At 46.6% G+C, this 20122-nt stretch overlaps 1 protein-coding gene across 5 annotated transcripts in view; it reads left to right on the forward strand.

Moving 5' to 3' along the window:
- The window catches only part of Ablim3 (actin binding LIM protein family member 3), a 119253-nt gene that overhangs the window by 64663 nt on the left and 34468 nt on the right, over positions 1 to 20122 (forward strand). For all 5 annotated transcript variants that reach the window (XR_013103662.1, XR_013103663.1, XR_013103664.1 and 2 more), the window contains 3 exons: positions 965 to 1091; positions 5366 to 5459; positions 11841 to 11928. Coding sequence is in view for 1 of the 5 variants with exons in the window: in XM_034518077.2 (XP_034373968.1) it covers positions 965 to 1091; positions 5366 to 5459; positions 11841 to 11928 (309 nt within the window). In the remaining 4 variants the exon portion in view is untranslated. The remainder of the gene's footprint in view (positions 1 to 964; positions 1092 to 5365; positions 5460 to 11840; positions 11929 to 20122) is intronic.

The raw sequence follows: 20122 nt of genomic DNA on the forward strand, positions 1-20122 counted from the left end.
TACAGTCATTAATACTTTCTTCAGCAAATATTCGCTGAGTGTTCACTCTGTGCCTAGCACCAGGCTAGGCAAAAATAGATAGATAGAGGGTGGATAGATAGATAGATAGATAGATAGATAGGATAAGATTTAGCACAAAACACAAGTATGGCCTTTCACTAGTTATTTGTCTCCTTATTGCAGACAAATACTAAGTAGGGAAGGTTTCTTTTTGGCTCATGGCTCAGAGACTATAGTCCATCATGGCAAGGGGGGCATGGCAGCAGGAGTCAGTCACAGCTGTGACAGGAGTATATGCTCACATCTCAGCAGACCCAAAAGAACACAGGCACTCCACCAGCTGCCTTGTTCCTTGTCTCCTTTTGATTCAGTCCAGGGTCCCAGCCCATAGGGTGGTGCCAGTCACACTCAGGGAAGGCAGCATCTCCCTGCCCTCCATCAATTCAAACCATATAAAAATACCCTCACATCTAAATGTGTGCCTTCTGTAGGACTTCAAATCAGGTCAAATTGACCAAGTGCATTAACCATCACATGGCCCTTGCCTAAAAAAGAAACAGAAAGATGCAGCCTGTCTCTAAAAACAGGGCTTCTCATGGTCATGGTAGAGTTCCATTCTCTAGATGGGGGCTGCAATGGTGCATATTCAAGCTCCTAGGTGATGCAAATATGACAGGTTCTGGGGTGATTTAAAAAAAAAAAAAAAAAACAGCATGAGCTTGCGGGAATGGCGGTCATGGTGAACAGCGGGACCGCTCTTTCCTTCTCTTCACTCCATGGTCCTTTGTCCATAGGCCAGACCTCTGCCAGCCTTTCTTTCTGTCTGGCAGGGTCTCTGGGTACAGGCAGCATCAGGGTGGCCACCAATGGGGAATAAAATGGCATCCAGGGATGGGCTCCCTTGGCAGGTGATGACGGTGGGTGGTCAAAAGGACCCAAGATGTTCTTACTTTTGTCTTCTCAGACTGTGCTGGGTGCAAAGAAGAGATTAAACATGGCCAGTCACTCCTGGCACTGGACAAGCAATGGCACGTCAGCTGTTTCAAATGCCAGACCTGTAGCGTCATCCTCACTGGGGAGTACATTAGCAAGTGAGTGTTTCTTCCTCTCCTCATCAGGGCTCCCAGGGCTTCTGCATCCAACAAAGCCTGTCCCACTGTCCTCTCCTGAATCCCCAGAATCATCATTCATCACATCCATTTGAAGCCACAGAAGCCACAATGGCCACCATCCCAGCCTCTACCGACCTTCAGGCCTTCCCAGGTTGTTCCATCTCCCATGATTCACTGGTGGTCTTCACCTGTGGCTCCTTCCTTTCTTTCCATATGCCTCCAACTCAGAGGTAGCCAGCTCCATGACATCATTCCCACCTCCATTCCCCCATCACTACCATCAGACTGCTTTGTTTCTTACACAGGCTCCCACCATTTATAATTATATATGGTAATGTGTATGTTTTAAGTTTTAATAATGACATTGCTTCCTACCATTTACTGTGCTTTCACTATGCACAAAGAACTAACAGACATCTTTGGATAGACTATGACATTAAACCTCCCCTGGCCAGGCATGGCACATGCCTTTGACCCCAGCACTCAGAGGCAGAGGCAGAGACAGAGGCAGAGGGATCTCTGTGAGTTTAAGACCAGCCTGGTCTATATAGTGTGTTCCAGGGCAGCCAGAAATATACAGAGAGACACTATCTCAAAACCAAAACCAATACAAAACAACAACAACGACAGCAACAACAAAAAACGACCTCTCATGGGACAGAGACTCAAATCAGCAAGCAACTTGCACAGTGATAGTTTTGCTCTCTGTCCTTCTCAGGGTGGTGGCTTTGATTTAATTGCTGCTGTATTTCCAGCCTTTAGCACAATGCCTGACCAAACGTCAGTACAGTTATCACATGGGTTTAATTGAGATAGAAGGAGATGGTAGATAAATAAAACTGTCAGGTAAGAGGACTCGATCTCAGGGACTTACACAGCTTTGGACACATCCTCTTCAGGCCTGGGCACTAGTAACCACACATAGATGTTCAAATACCCAAAGGCAGCTAGAAGCAAGGCCCTTGGCACTTTGACACTTTCTGATCCCAGACACTTCCTCTGCCCCTGTCTGGCCCAATGTCAAGGGGTGCTGAAGCTGTAGAGCTACAGTGCACATGGTGTCTGCTGTGGAGACACATTCAATATGGGAGACGAGCTATGGACAGGAAGAATTAGGACACCAGCAGGGGCGGGGGAGGGAGTGGAACAAGCCTGTGAGCTATGAGTATCAGTCATGAGTGACCAAAAGCCAAATGCAACGCGCCTAAAAGCAACAATTGGAGTTATTAGATTCAGACACAGAAAGGTCAAAGGTATACTAGTTTTTCTTCCTCTTCTTCTTCTCCTCCTTTTCTTCTTCTTCTTCCTCTTCCTCCTCCTCTTCTTCTTCTCCCTCCTCCTCCTCCTCCTTCCTCCTCCTCCTCCTCCTCCTCCTCCTCTTCCTCCTCCTCCTCCTTCTTCTTCTTCTCCTTCTTCTCCTTCTTCTTCTCCTTCTTCTTCTCCTTCTTCTTCTTCTTCTTCTTCTTCTTCTTCTTCTTCTTCTTTCTCTCTCTCTCTCTCTCTCTCTCTCTCTCTCTCTCTCTCTCTTTTCCTTTTGTTTTTTGAGATGAGTCTTCTCTGTGTAGCCTGGGCTGTCCTAGAACCCACTCTGCAGACCAGGCTGGCCTCAAACTCACAAAGATCCTCCTGCATCTGCCTCCTAATTAAAGGATTAAAGGTATGCACTACCACTGTCCAGCTTGGCATACTAGCTTCTTAAAGATGTCTTCAGCACTACGGTCTCTCTCCTCCTCTACTCCTTTTTTCTCTCTTATCCTTCCCTCCCTCCCCTGCTCCCTTCTCTATTAGATTTATCCCCAGGCAGATTAAATAGCAAAGAATCTCAGCAGTGGTGCCTGGCTTTAGATCATCAGTTTAGCAAGGCTGGTGAAAGATGAGGCCTTTCTCTAGAAATGTCAGCAGAAGCCCTGTGACTACCTCTGACTTAGTTACCTCGCTTTACCTGCCCATTCCTGCTCAAACACTAACCAGGAAGGTTCAACTTGAAAGCAGCCCTTGTGACCTTAAAAAGCTGAAGTAGGAAAGAGTGGCCTCTGAAGGAAAGCCCACATACTGCTGCACGAGGAAGAAGAAATAGCTGCTGGCCAAACACACCAGCCTGTGTCCACAAAGTGAGGCTGTAAAGCTTCAGAGCAAGGGAGGGTCCCTTTCTAACAAGCTACAGGTGCCATCTGGAGTCTGTGAGAGGTTTGTGGAAGGTTTGAGCTGGGCCTTGGAAGACTGGGTAAGATTCAAAATACAATGACAAGCTTGGAGGCAGAATCCTAGCCCATCAGGGGAAGTAGGGTGGACATAGGTTGATCACTTCCATCCTGTTTGGGAGCAAAGTATGTACAGAGATGAAGCATAATGTCAGGCTGCCAGACCTGCCAGAGGTGAGGTCGAGTCACTGAAAACCCTAGGTGCCATGTCAGTAGGTTTTGGGCATTCCTCTCTCAGCATGCCAAGTAAGGAGTCTGTGGGAAGTCACTGGCCAGGTGTCCAGCAAACAGCTCTGGAGCCCCTGCCTGGATTACCCAGCCCCCTGGGTCTCTGCAGTCTGTCCTTAGGCCCTCACCTGCTGCAGCAAAGTGGCAGGAGTCTTGAAGCTATTACAGATGCTCAAGGCAGAAATCCTCCTGCCTGTGTGACCTTGGCCAAGGACTCAACCGCTCTAAGTCTTAGTTTGCTCATTTGTTAATAAGATGACTCCGAAGGTCTGTGTTCCATATCTAATAAGGACACAGTAAATGAGACCTTTCCCATCTGCCTGTGTTTATAATTATGTATATCTCTAATTCCCTAAGGTGTCCTCAACCCAGGAATCCAAGTGAAGTTGTATTGGCTTTTTTTTTTTTTTTTTTTTACCCAGATGACAGGTTTTTTTGCACCATTACCCATACTTATACCTGCAGAATGAGAACCTACATTACCTGAGCGGTTAGTGATGGGTTGGTTGAAAGAGGTAAAGAGGTTTCGTGGGCTCACAGTCTAGAGCAACTTTTACTTCAGGTAATGTTAATCACCTTGCTCCCAGGTAGAGCTCCAGCTGGAGACAGAAAGAGCATGCCTGCTCTCTAGGCCTATCTATGTCTGATCCTGTACCCAAAAGTGGGAGAACAGTCCCCTTGAGGACTCTCAGAGCCACCATGGTGCTCGATGCCTTTCCTGAATAGGCAGTGAGCCAGACATAGATGAAACCTTAGCATATCCTGAGCCCATCTCCTTCAATCCTCATGAAGATGTGGAGAGAAACCAGATCAACTGGGCTTGATCTTCAATGTAAGCAGTCCTGAATGACCTGGAGAAGATACTTACCTGTTCCATGCTTGGGCTTCCTTATTCACACACTGGGAGATTAATAGTACTGACCTCCCTGGGCTTCCATAACTATTAAATGAAATGATCCATGAGAATCACTATCAAAGCAAGAAATGCCAGCTATCCGCTGTAGAGAACAGTATAATAAGCCATAGCAGGGCTGGCGAGATGATTCAGTGGGTAAAGACACTTGCCACACAAGACTGACACCTGATTTAAATCCCAAGTTTGATCTCTAGAACCCATGGAAAAGTGGAAAGAGAGAACAAACTCTACAGTTATCCTCTGACCTCCACATGACTGCTGTGGGTCAACACACACACACACACACACACACACACACACACACACACACAATGATAATGGGAGACACAGTATATAAACGGTGGGAGACGTCTTATGTACTGGTCCATCAGCTCAGCCAAGTGGTTCTTTCAGCTGTGGATAAAAATTTTGGCTAAAGGAGGAACTCTTGAGGGTCTATAAGAAACTGATTATATTGTTACATCCCAGAAGGGAAACCAGGAAGGCATGGAAGGAAAGGGGAAACATTTCCCTTATACCTTTCTGTACCATGTATAAGCATTACATTTCCTACAGCAAACAAAGTGTGTCTTAAATTGTGTCTTAAATAACTTTCCAAAAGAGTCCTTTGAGACAGAGAGAAGCAGATGTATCTGGATAGCTAATGGGTATGGGGGAGGGAAAAAAGAAAAGACACCCAAAATGGCAGCTCAGAGTAGTGTTCCCATCAGGGCTTAGGGGCCTGACCAAATGCGGATTCCCTTGGATTTTCTTTAGGTCTATATCTGAGGGGCAGTTTGAGCTTGAAAAGCACTCCCAATCTCCCAGTCTTGGCCAGTCCTGAACAAGACCTGGACAGATCAGGTTCTGGACAAGGACACCCTCCCCACTCTACTAACTTCCCTTCCTGTGTGAACTTCCTCTTGCAGGGACGGTGTTCCTTACTGCGAGTCTGACTACCACTCCCAGTTTGGCATCAAATGTGAGACTTGTGACCGGTACATCAGTGGCAGGGTCTTGGAGGTAAGTGAGGCTTAGTAACCAGAATAACTATGGAGATGTGTGAGCAGGGTGGCCTGGGACTCCAAAAAGTCATCACCTAAGAGGAGAAAGTCCCCCCCTCTCCGTGTCCCTTTTTTTCCATTGCTTCAGCCTCCCAGGGTTTGCTTACTGCATGGCCCTGACCAGATAACCTTGCCAAGAGCTGAGCACCCCCAAAATAGAATGTGGACAAAATAATTCATGGTTCAAAAACCGCTGTGCTGGAAAAATCAGTTGCTTCTTTGGATTCAGACTCAGACAGATTTCTAAGGAGTAACAATTAGGATTTTCCTCCAGGCTCTGCCTCAGGATGGAAGCCCTTTTTATGTTTTAACTGTTTGGTAATGTGCTGATTTAAGAAGCAGCTTGTCTAGCAGCTTGCTCTCTAAACCCTTCTTTGGCTGGCCCATCGCCATGGCAACCAAAGCTCTCCCAAGCCTCTGATGCAGCAGCTCTCTCTGCCAGTGACAGACAACCTATGGCCCCTTTGCTGAGTCTTCGGCCTTCCCAGTCTTTCTTTCTACACCTTTTGGGGTTAGATGCTACCTTCCCATACTTTGTGGTCACCTACCTTGAAGAGCTCAGTGCAGAGGAAAAATAATAGCCTAAGAGCAGGGACAATTATGCTGTGGCTTGTCTCTACTGCTAGCTCATACTTCTGTTTGGGTAAGGATCTTTGTATCTATAGGCCTCTGTTTTACATCTGATAGTGGCTAAGGAATTGCAGGCTGGTTCAGCTACTGTAGGCATAATTATTAGCGCTGCCATTTGTTTGTGCCATTTGTTACCATGAGGACAAAGTTGAGAAAGATTCTACAGCCACATGTGAGCTCAGCAAGAGAACATAGCGATCAGGAAAGGTCTGTGTGAGGAAGTGCATGGAAGCAGCCTTGAGGATGATGAGGTCATCATGTATGATGATAAAAAGGTAAGGAATCTGGGCAGTGGTGGCCCAGGCCTTTAATCCCTACACTCCAGAGGCAGAGGCAGAGGCAGAGGCAGAGGCAGGTGGATCTCTGAGTTTGAGATCTTTAGCTTGGTCTACAGAGCAAGTTCCAGGAAAGCCAAAGCCACACGAAGAAACCCTGTCTCAAAAACCAAGAAACAAAATAAAAACAAAATCTTGAAGGTGGGACTTTGCCCGTCATGTTTAAGAGGTTGGGTTTTCTACTAAGTATAGGGGAAAGCCTTCGGAGAACTTTAAAATGGAGCAGTGTGATAAAATTTCATGTTTTTAAGAACTGCACTTGATGTGATACGGAAAACTCATTGTAGGGAGGAAGTCGAGGGAAAATCAAATAAACAAATGCAGTGAGTTCCTAAATGATGAAGCATCTCCAAGGACCAGCAAAGAGTACCAAGCAAAGCAAAAGGCACGCACACAGGAAAGATTGCTGGGCCCAGGTTTCCATGGCTGTGGGTACAGGAATAAGAAGTCTAGGTATGATTCACTGGGCACTGGGGAGTTGGGAGAGACTGAGTAGGAACAACCTGTCATCTGGAGGAAACTAGAAGAGGCCATCAGGGAGCCATAGCATACCTTTGTCTACAGCTCCCAGAAAGTAAAAATTCAATAATTCAGCCAATGTGGGGCAACTTGAGAATTTGGAGACTGAGGAGGAAGAAGAAACCAAAGTTGTGGCAAAGTGTTGAGTCTGGGTGACAAGAAGCTTAGTAGGGAATCTGCGGCACCGGAAACGGAAGAGAAACCACGTGATCCAGGTAGAATGGTGGAGAGCGCTGGAGATGGGTTGTGACTGAAATCCCAGGAAGGCTGCAAGAAGATAGACAAGAGCGTAGGTCAAAGCCCAGACCTGAAGAGACCAACGTCAAAGCACTTAGAAGTGAACCATAGCAGAGGAGGCAGCCAGCATTTCCAAGGTGGAGGAGACTGAAAAAGGACTAGCACAGGCCTTGCAGAGTGGTTGCCTACAGGTGGCACAGAGAGTGCGAGTTACTATAAGAAGAGAGATAATTGAGGCTATAAGTGGAAGGTTGGGGAGATGGCTCAGTTGCTAAAGGGTTGGCCTTGGAAGCACAAGGACCTGAATTTGGTTCCTGGAACATGTGTTGAGAAGCCAAGCACAGGGCTGGAGAGATGACTCAGCAGTTAGGAGCACTGACTGCTCTTCTAGAGGTCCTGAGTTCAATTCCCAGCAACCACAGGGTGGCTCACAACCATCTGTAATTCCATCTGATGCCCTCCTCTGGTGAGCATGAAGATAGTATACTCATACACATAAAATAAACAAATAGAAGAAGGAGAGGGAGAGAGGGAGAGAGGGGGAGAGGGGGAAAGAGGGAGAGAGGGGGAGAGGGGGAGAGAGGGAGAGGGGGAAAAAGGGAGAGAGGGGGAGAGAGAGAGAGAGAGAGAGAGAGAGAAGAAGAGGAGGAGGAGGAGGAGGAGGAGGAGGAGGAGGAGGAGGAGGAGGAGGAGGAGGAGGAGGAGGAGGAGGCCAGGTACAATGATGCATATGTGCTGCTCCAGTGCTGCAGAAGCAAGGACAGGCAGAGCTTAGGGGTTCACGGGTCAGCCAGCCAAGCCTACTTGGTGAGTGTCAAGCAGTGAGAGTCCGTATCTCCAAAGACATGGTGAAGAGAATGGAGAGATGGCTCAGGTTAAGAGCACTGGCTGCTCTTCCAGAGGATCCAGGTTTGATTCCCAGCACCCATATGGCAGCTCACAACCATGTGGAACTTCTGGCCTCTGTGGGCATCAGGCATAAAAAGGATGTGCAGACAGACATGAAGACAAAGCAGTCACATCATAAAATAAAACTCATTTTAAAAGTAGACAGTTCCTGAGGAACTCTGGCTTTCACAAGCATGTGCACACACACACACACACACACATGCTGTACATGTATGTGGACCTATAGAAGCATGCATGTACAAGCTATCGGAGGAAAATTGATAACTCTGTGAAAGGATGGAGCTTCAAGAAACCTGGCAGGTCAATTGGAGTGTTGGTCAAAGGCTGGTGCGGACAATGGAAGTTTGCCTTAAATGGGAATTTCTGGCTGCTTCTGCATGACTGTGAGGAAGAAGCATCCAGAAAGTTGCAGAGGCAGTGGGATAGAGGCCACAAAAGCTGAATTTTCTTTCAAGAGAAAAATCTTGAGACACACTGCAGCTGGAAACATTTTCTAGTGGCTGCTTTTTCTTAAGCCAGTGTGGTAGTCTCTCCCTTCAAGGCAGCCGTGACTGACTGGGTTCCAGTTGACCCTGTCCTTCAGCAGGTTGGACTTACTGACTTCTTTTTTCTTTGAGCTGGGAAAGACATTTAGCAATCAGCTATCCCATCCTCCTTGTTTCACAGATGAGGAAAAGGAATACCCAAGACAAGTGGTACCTTTGCAAGGTCAGAGACAGAGATAAAGTATGGGACTCTAGCCTTCTGGATCCTACACTGGAGCTCTCAGCCACTCAGAGACCAGGAGAAAAAAAAATCATGGGTTTGAATTCTAATTTTGCCACATCTAGACAAGACACCTTAAGCCAGTTGAGTCAGCCTTTGTCAATAGTGAAGACTGCCACTTCATCTCAATGGATATGTTAAACAGGGTTTATTTAGTTGCAAGGCAGAAGCTACCCTCAAATGATAGGGGCTCAAAAGGAAATGTGTCCATTCTCATAATAAGAGTGTAGGCATTGCTCTGGCTTTAGCCACTGCTGGAGAATGTGGCAGATCAAAATCAATTGAACCTTTGACCATCTTGGCTCCATGGTCTTCTGTGCTGCCTTTATTCTGAAAAGGGCTCTGTTCTGTGGTTGGGGCATTGGACACCGGTTGCTCATGCTCACATCCTACCAACCACATCCACAGTGGAGAGCAAAGTGCTCTTTCCTCATAGTTCAGCAAACATCTGGGGACTCTCTGGATAGCTTCCGGTCCATCTCTGGACCCGCTGTGCCCATAGAGTTGGAATCAGCGTATCGGTGGGTTTAACACAGTATAACCATATGGCCTGATGGCAGGAGGTCCTACTGAGCAAAGCTTAGTGCTATTTCTGGAAGATGGGAAAGGATGCTGGCTAGGCAGTTGCCCAGTATAGGGCTAACACATTTCCAGTATACTGCTGGCACTTAAGACTTTCTCGTCCTCTCACCTCAACCTTCCCGTTCCCTTCTGCAGCTATTTTATGACTCCTCCTCTGGGGACAGACAGACCTCAGTATGCTGAGTGTCAGACCCACCTTTCCTTCCTATGTCCTCAGCAAAAGGAGTCACAGCCTGCTTTTGTTCCACTTCAGACCTTGGCTGCCATTCTCACTACTTTCTGATATGGCATCATTTGGTGGTACCAACCCTCCACTACTCTTCTTCCCTGCTTGTGTGACTTCCGTTTGTTAGTGGGTGAAATGGTTCATTGCATCACTCTGCCTTTGTTCTCTTATGCTGGGTGCAGGCCTGGCAGCCTCGCTTCTCTCCCATTGTTTTCTAAGCCATCCAGGACCAAGGTTGCTGAGACTAGCATGAAGTCTCTTTCATCTAGGGCAGGGTGGTAGAGTGTGACATTTAAGAAGATGTGTGCTTCAGTATTGCTGGGGCACTGTTGCCACCACGATGGGGGAAAATCAGGGCCAAAAAAGGCCTGTAATTGAAAGGATAAGGAGACACAGGAGGAAGAGGCTACTAATTAAGCTGATTGTCCTTGTCATGGCACTACAGAATCAGTCCCACGACTTCCTTACTTGGGAAAATAGCAGGCTCCTTCTAAAGTTTGAACACAGCTTGCTTGGTTTACGACAAGGACATTTTCTCATTGGTGGGAACCAAGTAAACAACCAAGAATGGAGAAAGGGGACATTGAAGATTATTCTTCTTTTGTAAGAATCTGCCCTTATCACATTCTCGATGAAGTAAGAGTTTCTCCAAAAACAGACAAGCTGATCCCAAGAACCCCACCCCTAAGACTGTTTGGAAATAAGGTTTCTTTCTACAATTGTAATTTTGGAACTAACATCAGACCAACTAATGACCTTAAAGAGGGTTTCACAATACCTAATAGTCATTCATTTACCTCATCCCTCCTCAAAAATACCTGTCCTGATATGAAAAATATCCATTAAAGCACACTGCACCTCCCTTCCCAGCCTCTGAGCTGCTCCTCCCATATGCAAATCGGAGACCTGTCACCAAAGGTCCCTTGCACATCAGGTCTTCTGGGATATAATTCCAGCATCTAATGCAGAAGTAAGGCAGGGCCTGACACTGTTAGAGGTTTCCAGGAGGACCTTCAAACAAAACCATCTCAAAAGCCACCCCTTCCCCTCTGCCCCCAAAGAGATTTGGCAATTTACTCAATTCCATTATTAAATGAAATGTAGGGAAGAAAGGGGAGAAAAAGGAGTGGATTTACCAAAGCCAGGTTAAAATAGGCCAGGATCAGTCTGAGAGATCCACCTGGAGGAGTCTCGGAGCTCCCAGGGGTCTTGCTTCTCATATAATATAACTTATACACTGAGCACATTTTTTTAAATCGGTCCTTCATGGGCTTCTCTCGTATTTTTTGGCATGTTTGTAAACGTCACACACTTAGCCTTACCTAATACTTTAATCCACCTTTAATTTGACTCACTTAACAGACAACTGGTAAAACATAACAGGAAAAACCAAGTCATTTGCCAAACTGAAGACAACCCAAAATTAATATAGTTCTGGCCAAGTTTTCTTGTTTGTGAAGACTTCAAGCCTTGTACTTGTTCTCATTCTTAGAAAAATAGATCAGTGTGCTTTAGATGATTCTAATGATTCATGGACTCTAAACTGGTACATTTCCCTTGGTGAAATCAGAATTCAAACAGGGTTAAAAGGATCTATCTATCTATCTATCTATCTATCATCTATCTATCATCTATCTATCAATCAATCATCTATCTATCAATCTATTATCTATCTCTGTCTGTCTCTCTCTTTATCATAGTACTTACAGTCATTTTTGTTATCATTAGTATTAGGGGCCCCTTAGGGAGACTTGGGGATATGCTGGCAGTCCCCAAAATGACATTTTCTTGTGGGAAATGAGGATGTGAGAATAGAAGCCTCTGATTACCCTGCACATGTCCAGGGAAATTCCCTGAGTTTTCATCAGGACCCATGAAGGAATCACCAAGCTCTCTGGGTAGATTCTCATGTGGTTCTGAATGTTCCTGGGAAGCCTCTCAACCAACCACAGGACAATGGAGAGAGACAGCAATGCCACCAATATACCCAGGACAGGTTCACCCACCAGCCCCCAGCCACAGGGCAATGAAAAGAAACACCAGTACCATCAGTATACCCAGGACAGGTTCACCCACCAGCTGTACCATACAGTAAACCCAATTCGGATGCTTCTACTTCATGTTCTGATTTCCACAGGCAGGAGGGAAACACTACCACCCTACCTGTGCCAGATGTGTACGCTGCCACCAGATGTTCACTGAAGGGGAGGAGATGTATCTCACAGGTAAGCAAATCTGACCCTCTCTAAGGCATTCTGATAGGCTCACGGCTGGAAAAGAAATACGACCGCCTTCCAATTCAGTGTTATCTCTGCTGTTGACTTTTCCTCAAGGTTGCAATTAATTCTCTCCTCTCTGGGTAAATGAGGAAAGTTGCCGGCGTGGCTAATATGAAGTGACATGTAATCTGCCTTCCATCCCTGTGTGCCTCCACCGGCTGCTCCCCTGGCCTGCTTCCCTGGCAATACCAGGAGCAAATTCCTCTTGCTCCACCTGGGGGTGGGAGTTTGAGGTGTACATGGCCAAGGAGTTAGAGAACCTCTGGGGAATGCCCCGGGTTCTGAGTCTACACAGCTTCTACCTGCCCTGTTCCATCCCATTGCAACTCCCCACACCCCAGGACATCATAGCAGGCTGTTGCTTGGGGATCTTCAGGGTGAAAGACACAATGGCTTCCCTACTTCAGCCCTGTCCCTCCTGTCTTAGGATTCCTGTGCCTCCATCACTCAGTTGATCTCTAGAGTCCTCTTATTCCTCCGTCCTCTGTCCAGCCCTTGGTCCCAGTATGTCACAATGCTCTTGGCTTTGCTCTTCCTTCCAGGCCCCTCCCACTTCACTGTTGTGATTTCTAATCACTTCAGCTTCTCATCTGAGGCCTTCTCGACAAGGCATCAAACCTTGTTTCTAGACTTGAACAAACCCACCACCTAAGCTACCCGACCAACTTGACTTTAGCAATTACTTCTGGGGGCCTCTCATATATGAAAGGTCTGTCTCACCGCAACCCCACAGCCCAAGGCAGCAACAAGGTGTTTCTCAGCCATGCCAAATGATGTCAAGGAGAGGGCCCAGTGAGAGGTGTACCAAGGAAAAGTCCCTTACAGAAGGACCAAGAGCAGAGCACTCCTGGTAAACAGTTGATAACTGGTATGTTCTCTTTATAACACTGTCACCAAAGTACCCGGTAAGAACAACTTAAAGAGAAAAAAAAAAGATTTCTTTTTGCTCAGTTCAGTCCATCACAGTAAAGAAGAGTTCATGGCAGTTGACCTTGTGATATAGGCTTTTTTTTTTACCATAGCGGACAAGAAAGTAGGGTTTGGGCTATAACTTTCAAAGACCCACTTGTAGTGACCCACTTCTGCCAACTAAACCCCACTTCCTAAAGGTGTCACAGCCTCCCACAGCACCCAGCTGAGAAACAAGTAGACATTCCCAGTATGAGCCTATGATGGACATCTGAATTTCAAAAATGTAACAACTGATGCCTCCGTCTGATCAGGCTGCAAAGCAAACCAAGATAGACTGGTAGCTTGTAAATGATAGAAATATATTGTTCATAACTCTGGAGACCAGCAGGTCCATGATCAAGGTGACTGCAGATTTAGTGTCTGGTGATGGCCCACTTTTACACCAGTGCCACCCACTTGCTGTATCCTGACACGGTAGAAGGGGCAAGGTGGTCCCCTGAGGCCTATTTCATAAAGGTATTGATCTCAATCATGGAAAATCTGCTTCCATGGCCCAATCACTTCCCCAAAGTCCCACCTCCTAATATTGTTACGTGGAAGGAGTATAGTGGGGCCAATGACAGGGCTAAGAGACAGAAAGAAGCCCAACAACTCATAGACAAACCAGAGGGAACTAAGTACAAGCAAAGTACAAGAGACTATGGGGACTCAGAAAAGAGGTGGTTAAGGTATGAATGGTATTGAGAACATCAGGGTGTTGGCTGAGTCACTGTGATTAGCCTTGCTAAGAATGTTCTAGTAGCCTCTTAGAGAGGAGTAAGAGTCCTTCAATATTTCCCCAGAAGGTAGCCCTGAGTCTGTGGACCAGTTACAGGGAATGGGTCTTCTTAGGAATATTGTCCTCACCCCAGATTCCCACAGGCACAAAGTCCTTCAAGCTATACTTTGCCTTCTGTGTCTACAGCAGCTTCTGAACCTCTACACTGTTGATATCTGATGCTAGACAATTCTTTGGTTAAGGATTGTCTGGTACACTGCAGAATATTTAGTAGCATCCCTGGTCTACACCCACAAGGTGCCAGTAATATACCTTTTCTAAAACTGTCTCAGATTTTGCCTAATATCCTAGGGTACAGGAAACAGGACAAAGTCATTTTCAGCTGAGACCTGTTGCCCAGAGCTATTCAACAGACACCTGTGCCATCCACAGGATATGCTGGGCATGGGTTCCTGGGTGGAACTAAATGAAGAAACCATTCCAAACATTTTGAGACTCTGTAACTGATCCCTTAAGTGTAGTCATCATTCGGGTGTTGGAGGGAGAAGGGTGTATGTAAAGCCATAGCCCTCATTGTATAGATGAGGCAGGGGATACACCTAGAGAAATGCTTTGTGAACCGAAGGGTGTAGGGCAAAGAAGAACCTGGACTGGGATTCCCTCCAGGATCCCTCCACCTTCTGCCACAGGACTCAGACTATGGCTGATATTCAAGTGTGGTCCTTGTGGCTCCCCGTGGACACCAATGCCCTCCATTGATCCCGAGTGGTTCCTGCCTCAGGACCCTGTGTTACAAGTCTCAGCAAAGCAACCACCACTGGGGTGTGAAGTTGGCACTTGGTAACAAATCTACTGTGCAGTGTTCACCTTCTCAGCCTCCTGGTGTTGAGCTTGCCCTGACAACCACATTCTAGCTCCTGTACCACTGCAATCAATATCTTTACCATCCTGCTTAAATTTCAAATCCTGTCCTCCTGTGGCAGTTGGGCCTAGACTGCTTCAATTTCAGTCCTGGCACTATTACTTACTAAGGTGTGTGTGTGTGTGTGTGTGTGTGTGTGTGTGTGTGTGTGTGTGTGTGTGTGTGTTTTACTTTAGACAAACCTCTTAACTCTCTGGACCTTGATTATCTAACCTATATGACAAACTTTAAGCAGCCCCTGTAAGATTATACTGTAAGCCAAGTATAATTTACTACACTTGCAAGTATAGTAAATTCCTAACACAAGAAACCTGTCTTTGTTCATTTACCATCTATATCTATTGAGACTTAGCATGTGTCCAATAGTGTTCTAACAGCTGGAGAGGCAGACAGGAGAAGCGGAGGCAAAAAGCCCCTGCCCTCAGGGAGTTCCCAGCTGTGAGTTAGAAACTTTGCTCACCCAGCTTCACACAGATGCTGAAGGAGTTAAGTGATGGAGTTGAGCCAAGAGCTCTGTGACCGTGAGATAGACTGCACCATAGAACTTAAAGCAGAAATGCCTCTAGGAGGTGGTAGATATTCTTGGAGTGAAGAAGACCTGTCACCCTCTCATTAATTATCCCTGTTCCTACCCTCTGGCTCCTGGGAGAGTGGGAGTAATTGCAGAGTGTGAGAGGACCTGCCTCAGGGGGTTCTGAGTGATCTGGAATGAGGGGGCTTGGACCATGGGTGCGAGAGTCATAATGATTCTGGTTATGGGTGTCATGTGTGGGTGGCAGCCACCAGGAGTTTCAGTTACCACTGGGAGATGAGCCTAGAATACACTCAAAGAGTAGCAACAGCACCAAGACTCAAGAAATGGCAGTTCAGAAGTAAAATGAGCCAGCTAAGAGCTAGGAGTCCTGAGTTCAAGAGTCAGCACTTCCACTAATGGGGTGGGATCTTGAGCAGTGACTTTCTCCTCTGGGTCTCTTCCTTCCCTTGTCAAGTGAGGCTGGAATCAATCTCTCATCGAGCCACTCCAGTGACAGCCACAGTGCATCCAGGCTCTCTATTGCATGCCAAGTACTCTGTTTGGAGATGAGCAAGGTGGGCATGGTAGTTTGCCCTGGTAGAGTTTATTGTCAGAAAGGAGAGACTGGCATTAATCAAATAGAGGCAACAATATCAACAACACAGTGGGGGAAGTCCTCTGGGGACAATGGGGATGTGTCAGAAGCCCAAGAGATCAGGGGAGGCTCCTCTGAAGAAGGGACACTTGGAGCCAGGACCTCGGAGCCAGGACTCTGACCATGGTAGTGAGGTGGGGGAAGGGACAATGAGGAGTGGAGAAAAGGAAAGTTATGGAAGCAGGAGGATAGCAAGTGCAAAGTTCTCAGCTGGATGGAAGCATCACATTGCATGGTGGGGACACCGAGCCAATCCATACACAGTGCAGAGAGAGCAGGCATACCTCAGAAACAGTGGAGGACAGAGTGAATGTGAAAGTGCTGAGAGCCCTTAGGGCAGATGAGAGAGAGACACAGAGAGAGACACAGAGAGACAGAGAGATAGAGAGAGTCAGAGAGACAGAGAGTACTTATAGACCAAGTCCAGGGGAAGGGGTCTATAGCAGGACAGGCTGGTTCTGGCAGATGATCCCCAGAGAATCTTTGGCTCATTAGTTTGTGTTATAATTGCTGTGTGATGGTATTCTGATGGGCCCCACTTGGGAGATGTCTGATGTCTGTCTGGGGGATGTCTGGGGCCCCATGAGACTACAGCAAGTTTCCTTTTCTTTGCTTTAAGTTCTGTTGCACATCCCGTCTTTCATGTGCTTCTGTAAAGAGGCCAGACTTCTAATCTGCTTGTTATCCAAACCCTTCATTTGGGCTTCCCCAGGAAATTAGGTCACCGGTTTTAGTACAGTAGAATGAAGCTGAAATACCTCAGGTTCAGGGCAGAATTTACACTGAAACCATGAGGCCACAGTCACTGCAGAAGTGGGCATTTGTGCTGGGCTCTAAACGTGGTGTGTGTGTGTGTGTGTGTGTGTGTATGTGTGTGTATGTGTGTGTGTTCTCCTAAATATGCCTCCGTCAATGAAGGAGGGGGTGCTAGCTTCATCTTCTAGCTGCATCGGGTGGCCCCTCCCCTCCCCATTGCAAGGATCTGAGACAGTTAGCCCTGGAATGCATGAGGTCAGCTCTTAGCATTTGCATACTCAATGAATCCATTTTGAAATACAGGGACAGACCCTACACTGTTAATGGAAAGTACTGTATAACAAAGTATGAGGCCAGCCAGTGTTAAATCTGAGAAACACAGAGATCATCCTAAGTCTGCTCTCTGTTCCAACATCTGCCGCTCTTAAGGGTGGTACTGAGTCTTCAGTGCTCCGCCCCACAGACCTCTAGTTGATTCTCCTGTCTCCAACTATACTTAGGAGTGTTGAGATTGCAGGTGTGTGTCTACTGAGTGCATTCGACTTTTTTTTTTTTTTTTTTTTTTTAATGTGGATTCCAAGTAAGGAAGTCAGGCTGTTGAGTTTTTAAGCACTTTTACCTGCTACGCCATCTCACTGATTTTTGAGTCAGGGTCTCTCACAGGCCTGGGACTGGCCATGTATGGGAAAGTGACAGTCCACCAAGCTCCAGAGATCTGCCCTTTTCTGACTCTCCAGCACTGGAATTGCAAGTGTAAGCCACCATGCCTGGCTCTTTCACACAGGTTCTAGGGATCAAAGTCAGGTCTTCCTGTTTACACAGCAAGCACATTACCAACTAAGCCATCTCTCCAGACCCTCTATTATCAAACTCTTTATCAGGGGTTCATAATTGGCCTTGTGAATAGTGTGACTCTCCTGAAACCGCTTGCCAAATTCCACATATAGATGTTCCTCTAGAGAGAAGATCTGTGGCTTTCATCTGATCGTGAGCAGTGTGCGTGACCCAAAAAATAAAATGAAGAGCCTCAGTTTCTGCATTAATGCAAACCCCACAGATCCCGGGGGTTGCCTTTGAGAGTTATGCCAAGCCTTCTCTGTAGAGCTGAGGCTATTTCTGACCACATGCTTTTCAGTTCAGATGATACGGGGACCTGGTAGTGGGAGGCATGTCCTGGCACAGCTGGAGGTGCGACTGACATTTAGCAAAGACCTCCTTTTCCTAACAGGTCGCTCCGACAGGTGCATCAAGCCAGTAGAGGCCCCACTGAAGTCACGCAGTTGTCTCAGACTGTGGCATACCAACCCACATTCTTGCTCTTCAGATCTCCTCCAACCATACGTGCTGAGGCACTGTTGCCAAATGCATTGCTATCATTCCATATTTCAGGCTTACTACATTCAGTTGGGTCTCCCCAGTGACAGTTTAGGTTGTAGGAGTTCTGCTTCAAAACTTTAAAACTCCTGTTTCCCCAATCCTGCTATATAATTTTAGATTCTTCAAACATTATCTTATTCTTTGACTAAACTGCTGTCTCAAGTCTGCCTGTGCTAAGCACATTTCGTTTTAAATAGAGTACGTTTTAACTTTTGATGAGCTGCCTTCTTTTTTCTTTTCTTCAAGATTTTACGGGTTACCTAACATCTTGAATCACAGAAAGTATGACAGTGTTGGAGATCTAAAATCTGTTTCCAGCTTGTTCGGATCAGGTCACCACAAACTCAAAGTGATGTGGCCATTTTCTCATGGGTTACATGTCACGTCTATACTTCACAGCCAATTTGTTCATGTTGGTCAAAATTAGGTCCAGAGCAGCAATTTTCCTGGTTGCTTCCTGTATTTTCTCAGAAACAAAATTGCCTTCAGGCAAGTCAGGGACGTGTCAGGCTCTCGAGTCTGAGTTTCAGGAAAGGTTTTATTGCTCTGGACTTTTCAGGTGGCAGAAACTCAACGTCTGCCACTAGAGCAGAAGGGGAATGACTGATGGGATTGAGAAGCATCCAGAAGCAGCTTCGCTGAGTGGTCCTTGAGGATCCTCAGGCTGGTCTTTTCTCTGCTTCTCTTTGGGTGGCCTCATGTTCTTCTGCTCTGGGAGTCATGTGGTGGGAAAGAGAATATGGCCCTCCCTCAGTCAGCAGCTGTGTAGAGAGGTGTTCCCCTCTGAGCTCAGCAGAGGAGTCCCAGGGAGAGTCTGATGATCTCACTTGGGCAAATGCTGGGCCCAGGCACAGGTGGAAAGATAAAGGTGAACAAACAGCTAAGACATCCAAGCTCCCAGGACCTCAGCTTCAGCACCTCACAGGTTAGCTCTGATGATCAACGACAGGCTCAGTGCACAGCCAAGTACCACCAGCTCAGAGCTCCTGACAAAACCCTAGGGGTGCTTGTGCTCTAGGGTGCAACATAATCATCAGTGCTGGATTGTGTTGCTATTGCCACCACAACACTAAGAACACATTAAGGCCCCAAGGACATGACTGAGTCACCACACTTACTATCCGAGCATGAGTTTGAATCCCCAGCACCCATGTAAAAAGCCAGGCATGGATACATGTGCCTATAGTCCCAGCATAAGGGAGTGAAGACAGGCAGGTCCCTGGAGCTCACTGCCAACCTAGCTAAAATGGTAAGCATTTGGTTCACTTAGAGATGCTATCTGTCTCAAGAGAACAAGGCAGAGAAGATAGAGAAAAATATCCAATATCCTATTCTGTACTCTACATGCGCATACATAGGTATGCATGCCCACACACTTATATGCAGAAACACACACACACACTACATACAGACCTACCTCCCCCCCCCCCAAAAAAAAAAGGAAAAAAGAAGAGAGGAGAAGGCAGTAAGAACACTTAGGAGGCCGAGACAGGGGAATTATGGGTTCAAGTCCACCCTGGGCTACATAGCGAGATCTTGTCAGAGAAAGAGAGAGAGAGAGAGAGAGAGAGAGAGAGAGAGAGAGGAAGAAATTAAACAGGGCTTTGCATATTTGCTCAGTAAGTGTTAGCTGCCTTTATATTGTGATTATTAATTTTTACTTAGCTACTGCTATTGTCAAGGGACCCTTGAGTATGTAGCATGAGGTCAGGCCCAGGCACTCTCTAAATGTATGATAATAATACAGGGAGGGAAAGAAGGGCAGTAGTTCCCTGGGTAAGAGCTCACTGTGTGCAAGCATCTGAGTTTGAATCCCCAGCGTCCACATTAAAAGCTGGACATGGTTGGGGAACGGAACCCAAAAGCTTGCTGGCCAGCCAGCCCAGCTTACACAGGATGTTTCTCATTCAGTGAGAGACCTTGCCTTAAAGGAATAAGACAGAGTGATAAAGGAAGATACCTGACATCCTTGTCTGGACTCTGCATGTACCCAAGCATCCACCCACACTCACATGCGTGCCCTAGAGAGATGGCTTAATGGTTAAGAGCACTTGTTGCCCTTACAGAGAGAGGTTTTGATGCCCAGCTCCCACATGGAGGCTCACTACCACTGTAATTTCATTTTCAAGAGATCGTAGGCCCTCTTTTGGCCTTCACATAGACCATGCATACACACGGTACACATCCATACACGCAAGCAAGACACTCATACACATAAAAAAAATT

The sequence above is a fragment of the Arvicanthis niloticus genome, chromosome 14 (genome assembly GCF_011762505.2).
Source record: "Arvicanthis niloticus isolate mArvNil1 chromosome 14, mArvNil1.pat.X, whole genome shotgun sequence".
Taxonomy (NCBI): domain Eukaryota; kingdom Metazoa; phylum Chordata; class Mammalia; order Rodentia; family Muridae; genus Arvicanthis; species Arvicanthis niloticus.